This window comes from Ostrinia furnacalis, unplaced genomic scaffold (genome assembly GCF_004193835.3).
Source record: "Ostrinia furnacalis isolate ACB-3 unplaced genomic scaffold, ASM419383v2 OfSCF5861, whole genome shotgun sequence".
NCBI lineage: Eukaryota > Metazoa > Arthropoda > Insecta > Lepidoptera > Crambidae > Ostrinia > Ostrinia furnacalis.
The window spans coordinates 299,276-326,431 of NW_021136100.1; the positions used below are offsets into that span (position 1 = coordinate 299,276).

A 27,156-nucleotide genomic window follows, 5' to 3' on the forward strand; every position below is an offset into this window, starting at 1 on the left:
TGTCAAAGTTAAAGTAAGATGGTGCAACCCAGCCTAAGGCCCGGTTTTTTGATTCGTAGTTAAAATAACCAATGGTCAAATTTGACAGATATCGAATGACAAGTGGTTAAATATCAGAAAAAAATGTTTTTCGAACAATGGTTAGCTTGACTTTTAGTACATTTTTTAACTATTAGTTAACATTTTGTTAATATTTAAACATTAGTAGCAAAATTTAAGAATTTGTTATTTTAACCATGAATCAAAAAACTGGGCCTAAGACGGTCATTGTCTGTACCTTGCTTGCATGCAGTATAATGGGTACTACTGTTCTCTTCCTAAATAAATAAAATAAATAACACTGCTGCATAATAGTGAGTAGGGGGTGCTGTGCTGTGTACCTGTGCTCGACAGTAAGGCGGTCATTGTCTGTACCTTGCTTGCACCGCAGCATTTAATACTAATGTTCTATTCATAAATAACAAGGAGTGTCGGAACCTGCGCTGTTACGCAGCACAAAAGTAAGTAGATGGTGCTGTGCTATGTACCTGTGTACAATATGGAGTCTGAGGGACCTGTGCTATATACCTGTCGACCTGTGGTTGACTGGCAGATAATGCCACCTGGCATTAAGTCCGCCACTGTACATATGTATGTGCAAAAGTGTAAATAAATAAATAAAAAAAATAAAAATACCTATGCACAACAGTGAGGCGATTAGGACCTGTATAACCTTAGGTATCTCTATGCCGCTCGACGCCTTTACCTGTGCCGTGCCGCTGTCACTCGCCGAGCTGCCGTTTTGTCCCTTTTACTCTGGATATTTTTCCCGATACACTGAGCCGCACATTGGTCCCTCCTGCCCGACATTCTCATATTCTATGTCCTTGTCCTTTTACCCTAAACTCTGTGTCCAACACCTTTTACCCTGTGCTCTGTACCCTAAGTTCTGTGTCCTATATCTTTTATCCACCATGAGTAATGTACCCATAGCTTTGTGTACCATACCTTGTACCCTCCAGGTCTGCCTGTGTCCTTACCTAATTTCGTCGCCCTTTGTCGATCGTGTCGTTGTACTTGCACCGAAACGATTTACTCAAGTTTAAGCTGTCTGTTCAATAACAGTACTATTCAAAGAACGAATAGGCATAAAATTTTATTTATTTTTCAGAATGGGAGTGCAGTACGAATGCTGACGGTGATTTGGATATCATCAGTGGAGATGGAGCTTATTGTGAGTTTTAAAATATAACTATTTTTCTGCTTAGGAAAACTGTTAACAAAACAACTCATTTATTTAACTTTTTATCTAGTCAGCGTCAAATAGTTCTTGACACACAAAGTATCCAAAACATTGATATCACAACCTTATTAAAATCGTAACGATGACATGTTGCGAACTTATTGGCTACTCCTGAGTATCATGAACCATTTGAGGCTGACTGTACCAGCAAATCGAGACACAATAGAAATCAATTATTACTGCGGTCTCATGCGACGAGTTAACGACTGAAACAATGAAAACTTCTGAACTACAACATAAAAATAGAGAAAGAACAAATGATACCGTGACATAAAACTGAACAGCGCCATCTCTGAAAACCAGCGTCGTGGCCTCTCTCACCGGGGGCCGCGGCATATGCTGAGTGGGGTCCCATTGCGATGGGCATCGCTGTGCGACAGGGTGGCACTGCTCAGTTTACTTTCTCTTTCATTGTATGTTTTATGAGTCACCTCTGTCTTGTTTGCTTTTTTTATTTACCTCTTTTGTCTTTTGTGATGTCCATGGCAATAAATGTATGTAATTCTTTCTTTCTTTCTTCTTAATCAAATCCAGAACTACCAACTATTTAACCAACCGTATTCTGTATCTTTCAATTATTGTATGCCCATGCGGCGGAACACAGCTGATCTATTACAAACATTTTATGACCTGACTTATGTATTTACCTGTGATTTCACAATAAACAATTTCAATTTGAATTGAATTTGAATTTGAACCGTGCTTTGTCCCCAGCGTGCCGCAGCAATTCCCTCTGCCGCTGCGGGCGCGGCGAGGGCGCGGGACTCCCGCGATTGCGAGCGCTCTTGGGACAGTCGCCGGATGCCCTGCATACGGATATGCGATATTTGTTGGAGTCTGGTGAGTACCGCGCATATTACTGCACTAGGCAGTCTACCATCAGGGACAGATGGCGGAGGATCGTGACACCAAACTATCTGCTAACAGGGAGAGATGGTGGTAGATCGATCGAAGAGCTGTTTACGCCTTTATAATCGACGTGGACGTCTCGAAGTGACCACGACCCCGTTGCTTTGGCTGCAGGTCCTCTTAAGGTAGCCTTTCAAACTAAGCGTCACAGTCGCAGCGTCTTTAGCTTTGGTCTTAATGGTAGCCTTTCGAAGCGATTTAGTGACGCGGCGTTGGTGGCACAAGACTAAAGCTAAAGACGCTGCGTCTGTCGCGCTTAGTTCGAAAGGCTACCTTAAGGACAGTCGCCGGACGCACTGCACACTGATATGCGATATTTGTTGGAGTCTGGTGAGTACCGCGTCTATACTGCACTAGGCAGTCTACCAACAGGGACAGATGGCGGAGGATCGTGCTAAGAGCTGTATCCGCCTCTAAAATTGACGTGGACCTCTCGACGTGACCACAATCCCTTTGCTTTGTCTTTACTGCGGGTCCTCTTAGGACAGTCGCCGGACGCGCTGCATACTGACATGCGTTATTTGTTGGAGTCTGGTGAGTACACGATAGACTAGACTATCTGCTAACGGAGATCATGCGAAGACCAAGACCCTTTTGCTTTGTCTTTAGCTGCGGGGTCTATTTGGACAGTCGCCGGACGCGCTGCACACTGGCATGCGTTATTTGTTGCGAGTCTGGTGAGTGGACGATACACCAGACTGTCTGCTAACGGAGATCATGTGAAGACCAAGACCCTTTTGCTTTGTCTTTAGCTGCGGGATCTATTTGGACAGTCGCCGGACGCGCTGCACACGGATATGCGATACCTGCTGGAGTCTGGTGAGTACACGATACACCAAACTATCTCCTAACAGGGAGAGATGGTGGTAGATCGAGCAAAGAGCTGTATACGCCTCTATAATCGACGTGGACTTCTCGACGTGACCACAATCCCTTTGCTTTGTCTTTGGCTGCGGGTCCTATTTGGACAGTCGCCGGACGCTCTGACACTGATATGCGATATTTGCTGGAGTCTGGTGAGTTGAAGATACGGCCACGTCACGACCTCGTCTTATCAAGCTGTGCCACTGTGGGCTGGCTACTTGCTCTAATTCGGTTTATCTGTACCTGGTTTTGGCATCGGTTAAAACAACTTATGACGATTTTTTGTAGTCAAAAGTAGTGTTTGTCTGTAACATCTCTCTCTGATATTTAATATATTGTTGCCACTTTCTAAGAAATAAATGTATTGATTTGATCTCTAGCTGTGTGCCCTGTACCCTAAGTTGGGTGTCATGTACCCTAAATCGGGTACACTGTACCCTGAGCCGCGTGCCACTTCGCACTTTGGGTCCCCAAAAATCCTTTACTCTGTCTGTATCCTACACCTTTTGCCTTGAGCCTACCCTTCCCGGCCCCACCTCGAATATTTTCCAACTGTGAATATAACTTTACCATATGATTTGCAGGCGAGATGTCTGACTGCCGGCTGTCGTGGGGTTCATACGAGCTGCCGGCGCACCGTCTCGTACTAGCCGCACGGTCGCGCTACTTCAGGTACACAACTACTTATTTCATTATCTGTATCTACACCGGGCGCATCGCATCGCATCGCATCGCAAAACAAGCTTGTCATCCTGCTCACTCAAGAGCAGGATGACAATGTGTAGACACAGCTGTTTATTTATTTTAGAAGGCTGCTTACAGAAAATCAAACGCGCCAACAAGTTATACAATCATGCAAATAATATTTAGGTAAACTATGACTTACTACCAGTCACTTTGGGTAACTGAGTTTCAAGATTGAATTTGAACGCCTTTGTACATTAAATTTTTATTGTTCAAAGTACTTCGAAGGGTGTCTGCACTCATGAAAACAAACACTAGCCATATACTATTGTAATGCTAATGGGTGGCTGGAGCGTGATGTGACAATCTATCTATACTAATATTATAAATGCGAAAGTAACTCTGTCTGTCTCTCACGCTTTCACGCCTAAACCACTGAAGTGATTTTGATGAAAAGACAATGCCGGAAATTGGCGTCTTTTTTTTTTCGCGCGGCCATCGACCAAACTTAGTTTTTTGATTACAAAATAGTGTAATAAACCAAACTTACTATGACATGTATACCTCTAAACTCAGTCTGAACTGAGTTACGAGCATTAGAAGTTTGATGATTTTCATACTAGATTTGCTTTTTGCGCGCAAAGTTTTGTAAGAAATTGCAACAAAATAGTGAGATTGTATGTGTAAACAAACAATACCATCCATTAAAGGCTCCAGACATCAGTATGGAGCAGAATCAGCGCAATAAAAAATAGCGCAATATTTTGTTGCAATTTCTTACAAAACTTGCACACAAAAAGCAAATCTAGTATGAAAATCATCAAACTTCTAATGCTCGTAACTCAGTTCAGACTGAGTTTAGAGGTATACATGCCATAGTAAGTTTGGTTTATTACACTATTTTGTAATCAAGAAACAAAATTTGGTCGATGGCCGCGCGAAAAAAAAAAGACGCCACTTTCCATACAAAATCTGGCATTGCCATTTGGCATAAAGATTGTTTGAGTCCCGGGAAAGGTTATATAGCATAGTATTTGTTCCGATTTTTGAAACAGAGACGCGCGCGGTAAGGTTTTTCTGTGACAGACAAAATTCCACGCGAGCGAAGCCGCGGGTGGAAAGCGTGTAGCCTATAAGCCTGCTTCAAAATTGAAGGGGTGAGTGGACTAAGGTGTTATCTGACAAAACTGAAGAATCGACTTTTTTGCATGAACATAGGTTTCAAGTGATGATAAAATCGACTAATGAGCTCAAAACACGCGATTTTGTTACGTGTCAAACCTTAACAAAGGTGTTATCTGACAAGCATTCATACATTTCAGGATTCAAATGTGGTATGAGCAGATTAACATTTTCAAACACTCATAACTTATTTTGTCAGTTGAGACCTTTGTCAACTTACCCCTTTAATTGTCGCCGATGACTAATGTTTGTACCCTGTGCCTTATTTGTGTCCCCTGTACCAGGAGCGTGATGTCCCGTCGCGCGGCGGGCGGCGCCGTGGGCCCGGTGTGCGTGGACGAGCAGGTGCTACCGCGACGCTTCGCGCGGGCCCTGCTGCGGGCCGCCTACACCGACCAGGTGGGCAGACGGGGACTATAGCGGGGAGACTGGGACTATAGTCTGTTCGCCGAGAGTTGATAAACATTATGAAATGTCTTGCAATAGCGACTGTCGCTTAATTATCGCATTCTGTATGGCGGGCGTCGTTTGTCACAACGCGCACTGAGTACCATGGTACGAGCCACGCAGCTGTCGTCAAGCGCCCCGGCCGGCGGGCGGCGGCGGCCACAGCGTGACTACTTTTAGTAAATTTCTACTTTTTTGGTAGATTTGAGGCAAAGAGAACGATAGTGCGAAATCGTTTAGTAGATTTTGGTAGATAATTGGTATTTTTAGAACATTCTTATAAATGGTAGTCCAAAATTAAATTGTAACCGAGCCGAGAATCCAGGCCAGAAAAAAAAGTCCAGGCCAAATAATCTACCAACTTTTTCATTATATCGACAAAAATAATTAGCGGGCCGCAATTTATAATGAGTTTAGAACCTCTGATATTTAATTTTTTTTATCAACTCTCGGCGAACAGACTTTATAGCGGGGGAGACTGGGACTACAGCAGGCGAGACTGGGACTATAACGGGGGAGACTGGGACTATAGCAGGGAGACTGGGACTATAGCAGGGGAGACTGGGACTATAGCGGGGGAGACTGGGACTATAGCGGGGGAGACTGGTGTGCGTGGACGAGCAGGTGCTGCCGCGACGCTTCGCGCGAGCCCTCCTGCGGGCCGCCTACACCGACCAGGTGGGNACTGGGACTATAGCGGGGAGACTGGGACTGTAGCGGGGGAGACTGGGACTATAGCGGGGAGACTGGGACTATAGCGGGGGAGACTGGTGTGCGTGGACGAGCAGGTGCTGCCGCGACGCTTCGCGCGAGCCCTCCTGCGGGCCGCCTACACCGACCAGGTGGGGGATAATGGACAGGAGAAAACTGGAACTAATAGCCAGGAGACAACTTTTTTCAATAATTCTAGGAAGACTTGTGTTATTAGCCCGGAAAGCACTCGCGTCAAAAACGAAGCACTTGAACCAATAGAACGGTTTGTCACTGATTCGTGGTAATTTAGACAATACACAACTCTCTGTAATTAATTAACCGAAAGCAAAATGAAGATTAAACCTTAACTCCCCACTCTCTGGTAATCAATAACCAGATTGATACCGAAATTACAAGTGACAAAAAAATCTTAATATGCTCTTCTTTCCATGTTACTTATTGTACAATATGTGTCGTTTTCGCCATACGAATATGCCTGTTACAGGTGGACCTAAGCCTGATCGGCCGCAACTCGTCTTCACCATCGTCTACCAATAGCACCGGCAGCGGCGGGACGGTGAGTATCTAAACATAACAGTAAACTAGATATACTTCAGCATTATCAGAAAATGAAATTATTTATTCAATTTATACCAATATTTAGCACTTATGAACGTCATAATCCATGTGTTCCAGGCATGGACCGGCAGCAGAGGTCGCGCGACATCAACCGCGACTCTAGACGATGCATTTCAACTCTACGAGATCGCGAGGTGAGAATCCTATTTGACTCCATATTACAAACTTAACACATTACTACGTTTACATGACATGACTACATCAACGGGCGAGCATATACAGATACAAATGTTCAACTTGTGTTGATCGCGTTAAAACCTATTTAAATTAATTCAATGAGGGCTATCGTTTTTATACTTAACAGTTGGCACCCCTGGCGATTGACAGGACCTTACTCTACAGTGGCGCCATCTTGATGAGTGCAAATGCGATAGTCCTCCTACCACTTTCGCGCTCACCAGTTGGTGCCACTGTTTTCGCTACTAGCAAGTGACAGGACCTTACTCTACAGTGGCGCTAACTGGTGAGCGCTAAAACGATAGCCCTCATTATGCAACGCGAAAGTTTAAAAAACTAAAGTGCAGACTTCACTGAAACTTTGCTTCATTATTATTCGCTGTGTTGTCAGGGTCTGGGAGATGAATAATTATTAAGTGTAGACTGGAGCACTGTTGTTTTTCTTAGCATTTAATCGTTTCTCAAACTATACAAACGCGGCCGCAACAGCGTATTGCACTTGAAAATTTCGACTGGTTCATCCAGTGTCCTATAGAAGAACATTCGTCCGAAAAGCGAAAGGTCGTGGGTTCAATTCTCGCCTTAGGCAGTTCGATTTTTTCAAGTTCTGTTGCAATTTACCGTGTGTTTTCAGGTTTCTGGAGATGCCGATCGTAGTGCAGGGCTGCGAGGACGCCATTGTAGAAGCCTTGAGCGCCGACACGCTGCCGCACGTGCTGCGCTGGGCCGCGCACGCGCACGCCTCGCGCTGGGTGCACAGGTACACACAACCCGGGTGGTGGGTACATAGGTACAAACAACCCAAGCGGTGGGTACATAGGTACACGTCACCAAGGTGCTGGGTACACAGGTACACGTAACCCGAGCGCTGGGTACATAGGTACACGTCACCAGAGCGCTGGGTACATAGGTACAGTCACCCGAGCGCTGGGTACATAGGTACACGTCACAAGAGCGCTGTGTGCACAGGTACAAACAACCCAAGTGGTGGGTACATAGGTACAGACCACCCGAGCGCTAGGTGCACAGGTACAAACAACCCGAGCGCCGGGTACACAGGTACACGTCACCAGGAGTGCTGGGTACATAGGTACATGTCATCCAAGCGCCGGGTACACAGGTACAAGTTACATGAGCGCTGGGTACATAGGTACAGTCACCCGAGCTACACAGGAGAGGATGCCATCGTGGAGGCTCTCAGCGCCGACACGCTGCCGCACGTGCTGCGCTGGGCCGCGCACGCCTCGCGCTGGGTGCACAGGTACAAATCAAATCGAATGAAGTTTCGTTTTAGGGACAACATATATATTTAGTCGGCCGTTTGGTGTAGTGGTTCGAAACGAACTTCTATTCCGGAGGTTGCGGGTTCGATTCCCGCACAGTACAAACATTTGTGTGCATGAACATATTTGTTTGTATTGGACTGGGTGTTTTCTATGTATAATATATATGTATTTACAAAAAAAAAGTATTTAAGTATGTTTATATCCGTTGTCTAGTACCCATAGTACAAGCTTTGCTTAGTTTGGGACTAGAAGCTCAGTGTAAAATGTCCAAGGATATTTATTTATTATATGGGCCGGTGCTGAGAAGAAGTGGTGAAAGACACTCATGCCCGTTTTCACCATCAATCCCTAATTTTTAAGTGACCCCTATAGTAACAAATAACAGGAATTTTGTTTACATAGGGGTCACTTAAAAATTAGGGATTGATGGTGAAAATGGGCATCAGTCACCTTTGTCAGCGTCTTTTTCAATCAAATACAGCTTTCACCCGAGTGTGCTGCGGGCACAGAGGACGCCTCGCGCTGGGTGCACAGGTACAAATAACTCGGGGGTTGGGTACACAGGTACACATTACCAGAGCGCTGGGTACATAGGTACACGTCACCCGAGCGCTGGGTACATAGGTACACGTCACCAGAGTGCTGGGTATATAGGTACACGTCACCAAGGTGCTGGGTACACAGGTACACGTAACCCGAGCGCTGGGTACATATGTACACGTCACCAGAGAGCTGGGTACATAGGTACACGTCACCAGAGAGCTGGATGCACAGGTACAAACAACCCGAGCGCTGGGTGCACAGGTACAAACAACCCGAGCGCTGGGTGCACAGGTACAAACAACCCGAGCGCTGGGTGCACAGGTACAAACAACCCGAGCGCTGGGTGCACAGGTACAAACAACCCGAGCGCTGGGTGCACAGGTACAAACAACCCGAGTGGTGGGTACACAGGTACAAGTTACATGAGTGCTGGGTACACAGGTAAAGGTGCTGCGGAGCACAGAGGACGCTCTCGGCGGTTAATAACACCAGTTGAACAAATAAGTTCCTAATAGGCTACATCATCATGTGATCCCAAAAGAACAGTCGTCAACTGGAGCAGTCAGTGTATACCTGGCGACTTCTTGACCGCGCAATGAAATTTCCGTAAATTTTCTATGCAGTCGCAGCTTGAAGCTATCGATAATATAGTCTGGTCTGTGAGCACGTAGAATTTTGTCCAATGACCCCAAGCTACACCCATCCTTATCGCTCGCGTGTAATTATGTTGCTGTCGCCCGTCGCACAATCGCGACAGCAATATAATTACGCGCAAGCGATAAGGATGGGTAGCTTGGGGTCATTGAACAAAATTTCACGTGCTCACAGACCAGACTATAGCTGTTTCTTTTCTTTTCATTGCCTTTCCTGTGGCTTACAACGAACAAAAATATAATAATTCTTTGTATATTTCCAGACAAGCGATGCGCTACCTCCGCGACGAGTTTCCGACGTTAATGGCGCACGCGGCGGCAGCTAGACTTCCACGCGCTGCGTTAGTTGATGCTCTCGGCTCGCCCTTCCTGCAGGTGAGAAGAAATTAATGGTCTTAGACCCCATAAAGTGTCTGCTTGAATTAATTGGAGTTTCAGGATGTTGAATTTAAGTGGTGACACTAATGATCAAGCCATTAAGGGGTCGGTTTGAACATGTGGTGCTAGTAATATTAAGCCATTGCTTAAACTAAATGTTGCCAAAAATGATCAAGCACTTGAGAGGTCGGCTTGAATTAATTGGCGAATGAATTGGTATAGATGACCCACGCTGAACTGTCCCGCCAAACTCAATGACAGGGGGGCGCTACCATCGTTCAACTTAATGGTTTCCAACATGGCAAAAATCGGAACCAGCGATTCGGTATTGACGGTGGCGCCCCGCTGTCAATGTCATCGATAGGACAGTTCAGTATTTTGGAACTATAGTAACAAGTTATTCACTGTTTTAAAATGTCATTTCTATACAAAACGTCACTTTAAAACACTGTTCAAATAGCGTGTAAGTTTTATTAGTAAGAGGGTAAATGTAAGATTCTCCTTGCGAAAGCTTCACTATATGGTTTTTAGAATGTATCTTGTATGTATCTATAGATAAAATACATTGAAATAATAGCCCTAGTCTGTTCATTCAACCTTTTGACCAGTACAATAAAAACATCCATCCATATTGAACCTTAAACCATGCCAACAAGGTTCAAAACACAATAACAACGCAACGTAAACAGTTATTTGTCTATGTACAGGCGAGCGAGGCGCAGGCGCTGCGTGCATTATGGCGCTGGGCCGAGCAGACGCAACACGCGAAACAGCAGCGAGGTGAGTTACAATAATATCACAGAATAATAAAATGTATTACGTACACACGGCCACACTAACGGTTAACTATCCACTTCCGTTTTTGCTCTCGCTCTCATCAAATGGTTATTCTTTGCGATAGAACGAGACGACATGACAGGCAATGGATAGTTAACACTGTTGCCGATGGTACAGAAAGTTTTCTTCGCGAAGGTATTTAAAGAAATTTCTACTCAATGTCAACAATATGGTGTAATTTAGCTTGTCTCAGAGTCCAGTATCGTTTCGTTTACATACGCCTGTGATCGGTACTGTGCCGTTGCGATAGGGCTGACAGCTACAAGTAGCTACTGTGTCGCCATCTAGCGCACAACACGCGTATTTTTTCTTATTTCCATGATGAATTTTTTTTTTTACAATTGTTGAAGAATACGCGCGTTTACGTTACAAGTCGCTTATGAATGTTTTGTGGATTAAACTGGAGAGTATGCCGTTATTTGCAATGTTAAAATGAAGGTCCAGTACATGACTTCGATTCCCACTTAAAGGTGGCGGTTCTCTTCGCGACAGAGAGGCAAGGGTTCAAGAGGCGGGAGACTGCGATTGACTTAGTTCTCTGTCTCCCCTCTTTGTCTCGCTCGCGACACTTATAGATTGTCTAAAGTCAAGTCAAGTCAAGTAGCGGTCGCGGTCTTTCGTTTCGGTCGTTTATTTCTTCATAGCGCGAACTGAATTTTTTCAAGTTACTAAAAATCAATGCATAACCTTCAAGTTGCAACGCCTAGTTAATTAACACTCAATTCGCTTACCTTTCAGAGCCGAACGTGGTATGGCACACAGGGCACGCTGCGGCGCGACGCGGCGCGCGACGACGGCCCGCCGACGCGGCGCTCAGGGAAGCGATGGCTGAACTGCTGCCACTGGTGCGCCTGGACCACCTGCCGCCGGACCACGAGCCGCTACAGCAGGTGTGAGCCTTGTTGCCGCGTGTTAGGGTCCAGAATGGTTCGGACGCGGCGCTCAGGGAAGCGATGGCTGAACTGCTGCCACTAGTAAGCTAGACCACGAGCCGCTACAGCAGGTGTGAGCCTTGTTGCCGCGTGTTAGGGTCCAGAATGGTTCGGACGCGGCGCTCAGGGAAGCGATGGCTGAACTGCTGCCACTAGTAAGCTAGACCACGAGCCGCTACAGCAGGTGTGAGCCTTGTTGCCGCGTGTTAGGGTCCAGAATGGTTCAGCAGACGAAGACGCAGCGGTTCAACCTTATTAGACTAAGAGCTAGTGAACGCCAGACCTACGTCATTTTATAAAAGCTGAAAGTTTGTCAGTTGTAACCCAAACTTCATAATTCACCAACATTATTTCCTGTATTGGGAGCATATGCTGACAAACTTTCAGCTTTTATAAAATGACGTAGGTCTGGCGTTCGCTAGCTCTTAGTCTATATGATTTAGTCCAAAAACAACGAAGCATTTATACCTCTTTATTATAGTCGAAGTCTAAATCAGTTGGCACCAAGACAAAACAAGATCTTGCTTGTCAGGGGTGCCAAGTGGTGAGTAGATCCTAGACTGCAACTCATTTAACACCAGGTGCGATTGCGGCCAAATACCTGCCTTGTCTTGCATAAAAAAAAAGATACTGTAGTCACCCATGCAGAGACAGAGACTACGAATGTTTATAAGTTCCTAAACCTGGTAATAGATGGCGCTGTGCTGGAGTTAATTCACGCAGGTAAAGAAGTGAAAGTGAAATACCCTTTTTAATCTGTTTTAATTTAGGGGCCTTTGTCCGAGAACATGTCAGTTCCATCGAATCTTAACGTAAAAGTAGATACGTTTTAGGGCAGATTTTTCAATCATCCGTTAACTTTTAACTGAAGAATAAACTAATGCCCGTTTTCACCATCAATCCCAAATCACTTAAAAATTAGGGATTGGTGGTGAAAACGGGCGTTAGAGTTTTAACGATAACGTACTAATCCATTAGGGTTTCATAAGAGTTACTGAACCCTTAAAATCCATAGTTTATTTATTTTCCAGATGGTGCGTCGCGGTCTCATCCCAGCCCCGGCTTCGACGGGCGAAGAAGGATCCACGGCGGACGCCTGGCTCGGGAGAGGAGCGCATCGACCGGCACGCTGCTTCATACCTTATCTTGATGAGCTTAAGGTTGGTATTCCTTTGACAGCGGTCCCTTTCAGGATGGGTCTTCGGTCTACTAATCTACTTACTAGCGGACGCCTTTCTAGGGCACGCTGCTTCATACCTTACCTATAGTCTGGTCTGCTGTCGCGCTCGCACACTCACTGCGGGCGCGCGTCGCACAGTCGCGACAGCAACATAATTACGCGCGAGCGATAAGGATGGGTAGCTTGGGGTCATTGGACAAAATTCTACCTGCTCACAGACCAGGCTTTAGATGAGCTTAAGGTCGGTATTCCTTTGACTGCGGTCCCATTCAGGATGGGTCTATAGCAGACGGGTGCTAGGGCACGCTGCTTCATACCTTATCTTGATGAGCTTAAGGTTGGTATTCCTTTGACATGCGGTACCATACAGGAAGGTTCTACGGTCTACTTACTAGCGGGCGCATTGCTAGGGCACGCTGCTTCATACCTTACCTCGATGAGCTTAAGGTCGGTATTCCCTTGACTGCGGTCTCATAAGAAGGATCCACGGCGGACGCCTGGCTCGGTAGAGGAGCGCATCGGCCCGCACGCTGCTTCATACCTTACCTAGATGAGCTTAAGGTTGGTTTTGCGTTGACATTGATTTTATTATTATGTTGTGTAACTAGTTTTGTTTGTAACTTTATATGAGACTCATTTTTACGCCATTCATAGGCCAAACATACGAGCTCTACTCACTATGTACCACCTGAATTCTACATCTTCACCTATGTTTCTACAAATAAATGATTGGATTTGAGTTTATTTTGAGGACATCAGTACATTTACAAAATTATTTATTTGAACGTGTACTCCTGAGGTTATCATCAGACATGATGGAGAAAAAAATTAATAACAAACAAAACAATAATAATTAACCAACTTGCTAGTTGATAATAAAAAGACACACGCAGCTAAATTCCGGTCGCCGAGCAGATAGAATTTCGTCCAATGATCCCAAGCTACCTATCCTTATCGCTCGCGTGTATTTATATTGCTGTCGCGACTGTGCGACGGGCGCCCGCAGTGAGCGTACGAGCGCGACAGCAACAAGGGTAGCTTGGGGTCATTGGACGAAATTCTAACTGCTCGGCAACCAGACGTAAAAGAAGAATATAATTTTTGCTAGAAAGATAAAAACGTCACATTGAAGTCGTGTTCAACAACTATGTAATTTATTAGTGAAAGAATTAGGCTGAGTTGCACCATCTTACTTTAACTTTGACAAACATCAAAAATCTGTCGAACTCCATACAAAAAGCACCGGTTACTAAGCACTTGTTACGGTTAAAGTGAGGTGGTGCAACTCAGCCTTAGTATGCTCTAAAAGTCTACGAAATCGTCAAACCTTCTCGTGTGCGTCTAGTGATATATCTATTATGTTTATAGTTATACTTTCAAGTTGTACCGTTTGATCTCCAGGCTTTGCTGGAAGGACAGGCGGTGCCGGAAGCAGAATTAGCACGGCTGAGACGAGCGCGCTACATGCACCGTATTCCTGACACCCTGTATATGGTGAGTGAGCGCTACGCTGAAATGATAAATCCTTATTAAATTTAGAACAAGATTTGACGCTTACGAACGTCAAAATAAATATTTAAAAAAAAAAGGTAACCCAAGGTAAGGTAAAGGTTTGTGTTGATTTAAAAAAAATGCCTGTGTATATTTTATTACCTCTGGAGGATTTCACCAATATCATACTATTTTATTAATGTTATTAGTTTATAGGGTTGTGTATTTGAGCATTTTGTATGTGTTTATTAATTGTGCAACGTAAATGAAATCATCGTAACTTAAATGTACGCTACTTGTAGGTTGGAGTCTAGACAATGTTCATTTTGTTTATGTATTTTGATATGTAAATGACTGTAACCTGTATGTGTACTTATTGAATAAAATAAAATAAATGTTAATATGTTTTTTTACCATCTCTGTTTTAATATAAACGTGTAAGTAATTTAAATTCAAATATCACCAAAGTAGCACTCTATTGATACATCACGAGGTCTTCAAAGTTAGGTACGTATACCGTACGTACGTCAGTGTTAGTGTAACAAAATGACACGTCAGTGGTTAAGGGTTAAATAGATAGTAAGGTGCTGTCTATAGTCTATTGAACTTATGACTACGTGTGTTGACGTGGCATATTCTCTTCACAGGTGGCCGCAGCACGAAATAACGTCGCAGCTCCCGCCGGGCAGGGCGCGTTGGAAGGCGCGTGCGTGTCTCCGCGCGTGCTCGCCGCGTTACGTGCACGTGCACGCGAGTTATGCGCCGCGCCGCCCGCCGCGCGCGCGCTCAGGCTGCACGCGCACGACCCCGCGCCTGTTAGAGAACAGGTGAGATCCGGCTCGAAGGACCATACGTCCGGCTCGAAGGACCATGTGTCCGGCTCGAAGGACCATGCGTCCGGCTCGAAGGACCATATGCGGTTTGACGAACCATATCTCTGCTCCCGCCTGCTGCTCGTGCATTAAAGTAGCATGCGCATGACCCCGCGCCCGTGAGGGATGTGATCCGGCTCGAAGGACCATTTATCTGGCTCTATATCTATATCTAAGGCTCATGTTATCGGGCTTAAAAGATCATATCTGGGTCGAATGGCAATAACATGGTCTATATGGTACGGCCCGATGGACAAGAGTATTAGGTTTGAAGGACCATAATATCATCTGACTAGAAGAACAATGTTATTCGCCCTGACGGAGCATATCCCGGTCATAGAGCCTTATTATCCCGCTCTAGGGATCATAAATATGCTGTAGGTTTTCCAAATAAAATAAAATAAAAATACTATCCGGCTCGAAGGATCATATTTTTATCATTTTTTTTGTCCACAGATCGCTCTAAGAGCAGTCCGCGAGATGTCGCTGCCCGATTCCTGCGCAGAGTTGTTGCTCACCGAAGACACCAATGAAAGGTACTATTTTTCTATAATAATTATTACCGGCCGCCAGCGACTTCGTACGCTTGGATCCCGTTTTACCCCCTTCATCTATCTTACGCGGTTTAGATTATTTCATACAAATGTTTTTTCCCGCTAACTCCCGTTCCCATGGGAATTTTGCAATATCCTGTTGTAACTAAGCTTTAAGTTTACTAAGGTACCTACCTGCATGCCAAATTTCAAGCGTCTAACTTAAGCGGTTTAGATTTTTCATACAAAAGGATTTTCCCGCTAATTCCCGTTCCCGTTGGAATTTCGGGAATTCCGTTCTTAGTGCACCCCTACGGTACCTAAGCTACGTCCCTTCCAAATTTCAAGTGCCTACGTTTAGCCGTTTAGGCTGTGCGTTGATATGTTATTTATTATTTACTAGCGGCCGCCCGCGACTTCGTACGCGTGGATCCCGTTTTACCCCCTTCATCTATCTTACGCGGCTTAGATTTTTTCATACAAATGTTTTTTCCCGCTAACTCCCGTTCCCGTGGGAATTTAGCAATATCCTGTTGGAACTAAGCTTTAAGTTTACTAAGGTACCTGCATGCCAAATGGCAATGCCAGATTTTGTATGGAAAGTGGCGTCTTTTTTTTCGCGCGGCCATCGACCAAACTTTGTTTTTTGATTACAAAATAGTGTAATAAACCAAACTTACTATGGCATGGTATACCTCTAAACTCAGTCTGAACTGAGTTACGAGCATAAGAAGGTTGATGATTTTCATACAAGATTTGCTTTTTGTGCGCAAGTTTTGTAAGAAATTGCAACAAAATATTGCGCTATTTTTTTATTGCGCTGATTCTGCTCCATACTGATGTCTGGAGCTTTTAATGGATGGTATTGTTTGTTTACATATACAATCTCACTATTTTGTTGCAATTTCTTACAAAACTTTGCGCGCAAAAAGCAAATCTAGTATGAAAATCATCAAACTTCTAATGCTCGTAACTCAGTTCAGACTGAGTTTAGAGGTATACATGACATAGTAAGTTTGGTTTATTACACTATTTTGTAATCAAAAAACAAAGTTTGGTCGATGGCCGCGCGAAAAAAAAAGACGCCAATTTCCGGCATTGTCTTTTCAAGCGTCTAACTTAAGCGGTTTAGATTTTTCATACTAAAGGATTTTCCCGCTTATTCCCGTTCCCGGGGGAATTTCGGGAATTCCTTTTTTAGTGCACCTCTACGGTACCTAAGCTACGTCCCTTCCAAATTTCAAGTGCCTACGTTTAGCCGTTTAGGCTGTGCGTTGATATGTCAGTGAGTCAGTCAATTTCTCCTTTTTTATATTTACCCCCTTACTAATAAAACTTACACACTCGTTGATCAGTGTTTTAAAGTGACGTTTAGTATGGAAATGTCATTTTAAAACAGTGATCAACAACCGTGTAACTTTTTATTAGTAAGGGGGTAAGAAGATGAATGTATGTTTTGTTCATTTCATCCAAATGACGTCCACTACTGGACAAAGGCCTCCCCCAAGGATTTCCATAAAGACCGGTCCTGGTTCATTTCCATTCAGGTGCCTACTTCCCGCGACCTGCACCAAATCGTCGGTCCACCTAATGAAGGGTCTACCAAAATGCTTGCAAAATGCCGCCGCTGCTCCGCCCAGAAAACGTTTACAATCCGCCAGTGTGGCAAGGCCCTAAAGTCAATAAACCAGTGATAATTAATTAGAGATGTCGTACCTTCTTTTTACCAAGACAATCGCGTTTTGACAACTTACAACTGGCGGTTACCGCGATTCAACTCGGAATAGCGCCATCTATGAATGAAAATTAGAAGTTATCTTTTTCATCAATGAAGGTTTTCGTGAATGAAAGATCCGCTAGATGGCGGGACGTGGACGTGGGGTCTGACTGCTGCGCGATTGGTGGATTTTGACATATCTGTCAATGTCATGTCAAAAATAACCAATCATGCAGCATTTGGACCTCATCATCATCATTTCAGCCACAGGACGTCCACTGCTGAACATAGGCCTCCCCCAATGCTTTCCATGCTGCCCGATTGGTAGCGGCCTGCGTCCAGCGCTTCCCTGCTACCTTTACGATTTGGAACTCGCGTCTACGTATTGCCATCTGGCGGATTTTTCATTCGCGAAAACCCTCATTTGCAGTGTATTTTGTACCTTATCCCTTTCAGACCTGAATTATTTTTTTTCACCCGATCAATTTAGTAAAATTTATGCAACTAAAGTATAGTAAGGTATGTAAGAAAAAAATAATGAAAAAAATCCTAGTGTTATACTTTTCGAGAAAATGCATTTTCTTTTTATGTCTACAAATGTGGCCATCCGTCTCACGTGAAAAAAACTTATAGGATTAACAGTGTTATTGAAATAATAGAACTTACTTTTATGGAACACTTTTTAATTAGTTTTTTATAAAAAAATCATTTTTTGTCTAAATAACAAAATTAAATATCTTCTTTCATCATCATCATCATCATCATATCATCATCTCAGCCATAGGACATCCACTGCTGAATACAGGATAGGAATAAAGTCCTATAAGACTCCCCCAATGGTTTCCATNTGACAGACAGAAAGGCGAGGCCGAAGGCCGAGCGATGGTTCAAATACCCACAGTCGCCATAGATTTACTTGCGTTGCGGCAAAAAAGCACAAGAGCACCGTGACAAACGAGAACGCCCCCTGTAATTTTTGCGAGGCCGAAGGCCGAGCTCCGAATGCGAGGCCGCAGGCCGAGCGCCGCGTAGGGCGAAGCCCGGAGCGGCCAGCATCGCAGATCTAGCTTTTGTAGCCCGCGTAGCGGGCGACCAAAGCTAGTCTAATTATAAATGCGAAAGTCTCATACTCTGTCTGTCTGGCTTTCACGCCTAAACCACTAACCGATTTTAATGTTTGGCATAGAGATAGTTTGAGTCCCGGGAAAGGACATAGGATAGTTTTTATTCCGGTTTTTGAAACAGGGACGCGCACGATAAAGTTTTTCTGTGACAGACAAAATTCCACGCGGGCGAAGCCGCGGGCGGAAAGCTAGTAATTTATTTAAGTGACGCCCTTTACTTGACGTATCCCATCTTTTTTGCCATTCAGTGATTAGATCAAAATTCAATTCAATTCTCTATTGCCACACGTTTAAGGATCTAGTTTTTTAAAAGATTTAGGTTAAGGAAAATCTTCTTCAACGATTTTTTCTTCTAAAGAAAACGTTTGCATAGATGTCGTCGTAACTCCTGTGAACCGTACACTTTGCAATATGGCCGATTTTGCAGTCCCATATTTGTAATTCGGACATTTTGCGATGTGCACGGTTTGCCATGTCGTCGTTCTGAAGTTTGGAACAAAATAGGTATCTATGTCGTTAATTCAGTGTTGGATGTTTTTAGTTGTCGCTTCTTTTCTTTTGGTTTTGTAGTTGTTTCGATTTTTTTTGTTGTTTTAGCGGTTTGACGCTTTTTTCGTTGTTTTTTAGTTTTTTTTTACTTTTTGGTTTTTTAGGAAAGTTGTTGATAGACCCGTACGGACTGTGGCATGAAAGTACGTTTTTTGAAAAATATAACATTTTCCGTTTTATTTTTAGTAGTTTTTTCTTTGATTTTATCTTTTTTTGTTTCGGTTTTTAGGATTTTTTACATTTTTGAAGTATATTTTGTTTCTTTTTGACTATTTTTTGGTTATTTCTTAGATTGATTATGTTTTCGTTTATGTAGTTGACGTATTGTTTGTAGTTTGTCTTGTTTATAGTGGTATTATTTAGGTAAATTAAATTTTGTAAATACTTTGGGGTACATTTAAAGTACCCGAAAATTGTACCCCAATTCTTCACACCCTGTATACAAGACTAGTGTTACCAGTATATTAAATATACATTCTATTCTTTCCAGGATAAACCTCGATTCGTGTCCGAGCATAACAGACATATCCCTTAAAGCATTATCAGATGGATGCCCGGTGAGTTTTCCTTTTTTTTTTTCATATATTTTTCTAATATGTTACATTAAAACTAAAGCCCGGTCTGTGAGCACGTAGAATTTTTCCAATGACCCCAAGCTGCCCATCCTTATCGCTCGCGCGTAATTATATTGCTGTCGCGACTGTGCGACGGGCGCCCGCAGTGAGTGTGCGAGCGCGACAGCAACATAATTACGCGCGAGCGATAAGGATGGGTATTTTGGGGTCATTGGACAAAATTCTACATGCTCGCAGACCAGATTATACAATGTTTTCCTTTTATTTTTATACTTGAAATTTTATCAGCTTTGTACTTCTCATAGACATTTTTGTCATAAAATCAACTATTGAAACATTAGATTAAGCCTAGGCGCAGACCACCGACTTTTAGTCGGCCGATAGTTGGGCCCGATTTCAATTTGTATGAAGAATCGGCCGATACCAAATCGGTGTAATGTGCGCACTTCTTTAGTAATTTGTTATTACACAAATTACTAACAGTCCCGTTAGCCCCTCGTACTAAGCCATTGGTTCCCAAACTTATTTAAGTCACGCCCCCTTTCGACCGGACAAGAATACCGCGCCCCCCTCCTCCAGTCAAGATTATTTATTGGTCGTATCGAGCAGTCTGGAATGCATTCTCGCAGCGGTCGCAGGTTTTTTATACTTAATTACACAGATGGCCCGCGTCCCCCCTTAAAAGATCTTTGCGTATCTCCTGGGGGGCGCGCCCCCCCCTTTGGGAACCAATGTACTAAGCTAAATAAGCTTGTATTACGAGTGAGCTCACCACAATAGTCATACCACAATACTTTCATACATCTCTACTGATTAACAACCCGACCCAACTATCGGCCAACTAAAAGTCAAAACAAAAAGGCCATCGAATTTTGGGCCCTTTAACTCAAGATGGGGAAGCGCTGGACGCAGGCCGCTACCAATCGATCAACATGGAAAGCATTGGGGGAGGCCTATGTTCAGCAGTGAACGTTCTATGGCTGAAATGATGATGATGATGAACACAAGATGGCGGCTAACACGTCAACGTGTCATGTCCACAGATGCTCACTCACGTCAACGTATCGTGGTGTCAATCGATCACTGAGAACGGCGTCGAGGCTTTGGCCAGAGGGTGCCCTAAACTCAAGAGCTTCATATGCAGAGGTCAGTTTTTTAAAACAATTCTGTTATTCTACCCATAGAGATATACATGATGGAATTTTATAATGCCACCTGGAGGTAAAGTACTCTTAATACTATAGGTAGAAATTTTTACTCAAAGAAAACATTCCTTTATTTTTGAAAAGAAATAGAACTGCATTCAAAGATTGCCAAAAATTTGCATGCCACACCAGGGAATCGAACCAACTAAAATCTGTCAAAAATTACACCCTGTATTTTTATTGCATCGAGGGTTAAGTTAAGTATAAGGATGAAATTTCTCTAACAAACTTGACAAATCAAATGAAAGGAAATCCAAGAAATCTTAAATTATTGTAATTTTTTTCAGATAATTATGTGGTACTACGGTAGAGAAATTTCGAAAAAAAATCGAAAATCTTTGAATGCAGTTTTCTTCCATTTAAAAAATAAAGAAATGTTTTCATTGACTAAAATTTTCTATCTTCAAAATTAAGAGTACTTTACTACTTTCTCTCCAGGTGACATTACAAAATTCCACCCTGTAGAGAGATGCCAACTAATGCGCTGAGTTCCAAACTCAGTGTCGCATTAGAAATTGACACACACAAAGATCAAAATATGTGCTCATTATCCACTGCGGTATCAGTATTCAACGTACAAATAATCTTTAGTACTACGCAAGCAATGTAAACTGTTTACATTATGACGTCGCTGCTGTCATCATTGCTGTCACGAGCAATGTGTTCAGTGTGCTTACCATGAGTTTACGTTAGGTGAGCTCGCTAGCGAATACGTCAAAAAATTCTATGAAGATTTTATTTCTTGAAAGTAGCCGCTAGGGGCGCTGCACAATATGTCATACATTTAGATGTCATTTTTTTACGCAGTCGCTAGCGAGCACACCTAACGTAAACTCATGGTAAGCACACTGTGTTTGGGCATATTGCTGTGACACCGGGGCCGCCCCCTTTGTCACATCTCCCTTTAGTTTCTGTGATTCTACCATTTAGCGTAGCGTGAGTTTTTTAATATTCAACTTATTTTTGTTGTTTTTGTTCTCAGGCTGCAAGAATGTGAATGACAGAGCCGTATCCTGTCTTGCTACATATTGCCCAGATTTGGAAGTTTTGAATGTGCAGGGATGTGATGTGAGTATACAGAGATATGTAGAAAAATGATTACCTAAAGTCTGGTCGCTGAGCACGTAGAATTTCGTCCAATGACCCCAAGCTACCTAGCTCGGGGTCATTGGACGAAATTCTACGTGCTCGGCGACCGGACAAGTCTAGCATTTAACTAAAGTCAGTGCTTGAGATATGGGAGCAGTACGGGAAGCTGTTTTTGTGACGTCAAACGTCAGCAAGACTTCAGATTTGTTTGCTCTGTCACGTCATGATATGTCTATGTCACGCCTTCCGTGTCGCTCCCATACCTCTAGACCAGTGTTTTTCAACCTGTGGGTCGGGACCCCCTAGGGGGTCGCGAAGCCTCTATAGGGGGGTCGCGAGAGGTCGTAAAAACTACCTCAGTAAAAAAAAAACAGTAAAGGTTTAATGCTAGATTTATTCGAAATGTAATTATGAAAATGCATAAATCTACTATATAAAAATAAGTCGGGTTTTCCTTCCTTTCCTTCCTGACGCTATAACTCCAGAACGCACGAACCGATTTCCACGGTTTTGCATTCGTTGGAATGGTCTCGGGCTCCGTGAGGTTTATAGCAAAGAAAATGTAAAACGTACAATGTACGTCATGAAAAAGGTTGAAAAACACTGCTCTAGACCATTGATTCCCAAAGTGGGGGGTGCAAAGACCTTTAAAGGGGGGCGCGGGCCATCTCTATAAGAAACCTGCGACCGCTGAGAGAATGCATTCCAGACTGCTGGATACCACCAATAAATAATCTTGAATGGAGGAGAGGCGCGGAATTTTTTGTATGGTCGAAAGGGGGCGCGTCTCAAATAAGTTTGGGAACCAATGCTCTATACACTGACTCAGTTTTATTATTTTTTTTTGTTCACATAATAATTGACTTCACGTCAATAATATTAACAGTGTACGAAAATTCATACTTTCTTATTACACAAATTGCCTTTATCATTTCTATTTAGACTTTATTGGTCCTTCGAGCCGGATATTGTCGATAGTTTGCCAAAATTAAACACGGAAAATCTGATTAATTGACAGTGAAATTTTGCTTTCGCAGAATCTAACAGACGACTCGATAATCAAGCTAGGGGGCGCTATGCGTCGGCTCTGCGTGTCCGGATGCACGCGACTAACGGACACTTCGCTGTCCGCACTCGCGGCGCACTGTCCGGACTTAGTCACGTTGGAACTGGCGCTGTGTAGTCAACTGACGGACGCTGGGTTCCAGGCTTTGGCTCGGGTGAGTAAGAGCGGTTTTTGAGTGGCAGCAATTTTGAACTTCTATCGAGGCGTTAAGATTCAAAGTTTAGGGGATTCTCATGTGTTTCAAGCTTTAGCTAGGCTAAGATAATTTTTTGAATGTTAGTAAGTTGAAATGTTTCCTAATTTTTCTAAATTGGGAGAAGGCATTATTATTCGAAATAACGTCGCAACGTAGCGAGTGCAAGTTTAGTGTTCTTATTCTATCTCAATGACAGATAATTATCTTACTAACAACCCAGCATTGATAGTAGCGTCCTCTTGCAAATGTCATTGCTGGTACGGTTCAGTGTAGGTCATCTACAGGGTGTTAGGTAAATGGGTATATGAGCCGACACTAGCCCATGTTAACATGGGCACATAAATAATTTTGATATCATTTTTTTTTCATACAAAATATTTTTTATAAAATCCGATTTGTATGAAAGTTTAAATAATTAAAATGAAGATATCAATTTTCTGACTTCACCATAGCATTTATATGCCCATTTTAACATGGGCTAGTGTAGGCTCATATACCCATTTACCTAACACCCTGTATAAACCATAAGATGATGATAATTTTGGCATCACTGTAGAGTAAGGTCCTGTCGCCAGTAGCGCCAACTGGTGATCGCAAATACGATACTCCTCATTACAACGATCACCACCCTCGTCATAATAATAATGATGATGATGTTTCTCCACAGAGCTGCAGACTCCTCGAGCGAATGGACTTAGAAGAATGCGTGCTGATCACGGATGCCACACTTGTTCACCTCGCGATGGGCTGCCCTAGGCTTGAGAAACTGGTAAGAGCATTTCATATTTTTAACCTTCTATAACACACAACAGACAGTAGCTTCACAGTTCATTTATGAAAACCTTTTATATGTCCGCAAAAATATAGAGCAATTCACGAAAAAGAGTGATTTGCATAACTTTAATACAAGAAACAGACAGATTGGTAATTCATTTATGGGAAAATGTATTAAATTCTTTAATAAATTACCACAAACTGTTGTAGAACTACCCATTCATAAATTCAAAGCACATATTAAAAGTACCTTAGTGAAAAAGGGCTACTATAAAATCGATGATTTTTTAAAAGATAAAAATGTTTGGGATACGTTACTGCCTAGCTCGCATAAATATTTATAACTTTGTACATTTTAAAGCATGTAAACCTTTGAAAAAGAAATAAATGAGTTTTAGCTTAAAAAGTCAACTTATGTGAAAAAACTGTAATTTTTAAATAGTGTAAGTATACATGTACTGTTACAGTGCGGTGTACATTTACAGATAATAAAAAAAGTCATTGCTTTTCAACTGAATGAGGTTCAATTTGGTGGCAATGTAAGGTACAGAACCCTATGAAACGTAAAAAAGGAATTATCTTCCTCTGTGTGTATCTTTTCTATTACTCTGTTATAGTGACCGACTTCAAAACAAGAAGATGTTATATTTCACTTTTTTTTCTTTGATGTATGTTCACCGATTTCACTGTTAGTTTTATTGCAAATCTATTACATTTTTAATATTATTTATTGTTTATCAATAAGAATAATGAATACTGCAATGTGACTCATATCATATTTGAAGAAATTCTCAATAGCTATAATTAAAGCCCGGTCTGTGAGCACGTAGAATTTTGTCCAATGACCCCAAGCTACCCATCCTTATCGCTCGCGGGCGCCCGTCGCACAGTCGCGACAGCAATATAATTACGCGCGAGCGATAAGAATGGGTAGCTTGGGGTCATTGGACAAAATTCTACATGCTAACAGACCAGACTATAGTTTAAAAAAATACATCCTTCTCCTTTTAATCAACTACCCAATTCAGCAAGACTATTCCCACCTCTCGTTCCCACCGCTGCGATTCCTGTGTAGCCAGGATCTACAGCTTGACCGCCAACAACCCAACCAGTGAATTCTACCTAATGTTGGTATAAAATGCGTTTCCAGACCCTATCACATTGCGAGCTGATCACAGACTATGGCATCAAACAGCTGTCAATGTCGCCGTGCGCCGCGGAACACCTCACAGTACTAGGTAAGTTGATAATGTTTTTAGGGTTCCGTAGTCCGTACTATACAACAAAAATGAAATTGATTTAGGATCACGTTCACCGTCTTTCTATGATAGCAGACCGATATTGTACTTTCTCCATAAATATTACGATCATAGTAGCATATTTTTTATTTAAAACTATTGAATATAGTTCTGAGTTTTATGGACCTTTTTCCCGTGCAGACTTAGTTTTGCAGTTGGTTAGTATGGCGGTCCATGTAATCCAGCTGCATTTTTTAAGTTGTTTTTGATAATAAATTATTTATCAAAAAATATTGGACATATTTTTTCTTTGTCAATCAAATAAATAATCACGAAGATATTTCGTTGAAATTCCGCAAGATGTCACACCGTGCTACACTTTTTTACAACGCAGTGACGCCACTGACCTCCACTTTGATCTTTGGCTTTCATATCTCTGCCAATTTTCATAGATTTGATAAATCGAAAAAATATGTGTTGGGTATTTTTCGAATTGTATTGTTTTGTTTGGTATTTGGCGACCACGAGCCTAAAGACGTAGCGTGGGCAGGCCTCCCAATAGGTGGACCGACGATCTGGTGAAGGTCGCGGGAGGTGCCTGGATACCGGCGGCGCAGGACCGATCTTTGTGGAAATCCTTGGGGGAGGCCTTTGTCCAGCAGTGGACGTCTTTCGGCTGAAACGAACGAACGATTTTTTGAATACTTAATCGACGATCTAAATCCAACTATTGCTTTATAGATCTAGGAGGTTTTGTTAATATTTTTGCTAACCTTTTTGGGTTTTTAACCGATTTGTGGTGGATATGGTTTCGCAGGATTAAGTTTCTTTCTGAATAGTGAATGTTAATGTAAGCGTAGGTTAAGATTCGATGGGACTGACATGTTTTCAAAAGTCCCTAAATAAAATCAGATTAAATAAAATTAAAAAACTATTGCTTTTTTACCCTGGAATCGTTCCAATTGTCCCAGGTCTGGACAATTGTCCGCTGGTGACGGACGACGCTCTGGAGCATCTGATCTCGTGCCACAACCTGCAACTCATCGAGCTGTACGATTGCCAGCTGGTCACCAGGAACGCTATACGGAAACTCAGGGTAAGTGCCAAGTGGAGAGATCATCATCTTCATCATCATTTCAGCCATGGGACGTCCATTGTTGAACAAAGACACGGTAATACTATCTATACAGTAGGTATTCCAACTCGGCCATATTTTTGAAATAAATGTCAACAGCCGCGCGTAATATGATAAAAATGGTATCCTTCCGTTTGGCCAAATTACTTTTCGCCAAATTTCACTTCGCAAACAACTTATCGCCAAAGTTTCATTTCCCAAATAAACTTTTAGCAATTGNTCATCATCATCATCATATCATCATCTCAGCCATAGGACATCCACTGCTGAATACAGGATAGGAATAAAGTCCTATAAGACTCCCCCAATGGTTTCCATGTTGCTCGGTTGGTAGCGGCCTGCGTCCAGCGCTTTCCTGCTTCCTTTATGATGTCGTCGGTCCACCTTGTGGGTGGACGTACCACGCTGCGTTGTTCCGGTACACAGCCTCCACTCCAGAACGTTGCTGCCCCTTCGGCCGTCAGTTCTGCGTACTATGTGCCTTGCCCATTGCACATTCAGCGTGCTAATCGGTCGGGCTAGTCAGCGACTTTAGTTCATTTACGGATCTCTTCATTTCTGATTCGATCTCGTAAAGAAACACCGAGCATAGCCCTATCCATAGCACGCTGTGCCTCTTTGAGCTTCTGTATAAGGCCTATAGTGAGAGGCCACGTTTCCGAACCATAAGTCGTTAATGGTAACACACATTGGTTGTACCTACACTTTAGTCTTCAGGCACTGAGGTATTTTGGACGAAAAGATGTTGCGTAATTGCTCGAACGCTGCCCAGCCGAGTTGGATTCGACGAATGACCTCTTTCTAGAAATTGGACCTACCTAGCTGAATCGTTTGTCCGAGGTAGACATACTGTCAATAATTTCGAGGAATAGATCAATGGCTTCTCCAAATTTCTCTTAGTCATCT

The 27,156-nt window shown here is 43.0% G+C and overlaps 1 protein-coding gene across 1 annotated transcript in view; it reads left to right on the forward strand.

The window, feature by feature from the left end:
• Window positions 1–27,156, forward strand: part of LOC114361643 (BTB/POZ domain-containing protein 7) — a 64,547-nt gene that overhangs the window by 13,133 nt on the left and 24,258 nt on the right. The window contains exons 8-21 of the mRNA XM_028316758.1: window positions 1,151–1,213; window positions 1,997–2,122; window positions 3,640–3,727; window positions 5,206–5,320; window positions 6,567–6,638; window positions 6,758–6,834; window positions 7,512–7,637; window positions 9,623–9,734; window positions 10,445–10,517; window positions 11,313–11,464; window positions 12,538–12,666; window positions 14,088–14,180; window positions 14,825–15,004; window positions 15,506–15,585. Of these exons, the coding sequence (XP_028172559.1) occupies window positions 1,151–1,213; window positions 1,997–2,122; window positions 3,640–3,727; window positions 5,206–5,320; window positions 6,567–6,638; window positions 6,758–6,834; window positions 7,512–7,637; window positions 9,623–9,734; window positions 10,445–10,517; window positions 11,313–11,464; window positions 12,538–12,666; window positions 14,088–14,180; window positions 14,825–15,004; window positions 15,506–15,585 (1,486 nt within the window). The remainder of the gene's footprint in view (window positions 1–1,150; window positions 1,214–1,996; window positions 2,123–3,639; window positions 3,728–5,205; window positions 5,321–6,566; window positions 6,639–6,757; window positions 6,835–7,511; window positions 7,638–9,622; window positions 9,735–10,444; window positions 10,518–11,312; window positions 11,465–12,537; window positions 12,667–14,087; window positions 14,181–14,824; window positions 15,005–15,505; window positions 15,586–27,156) is intronic.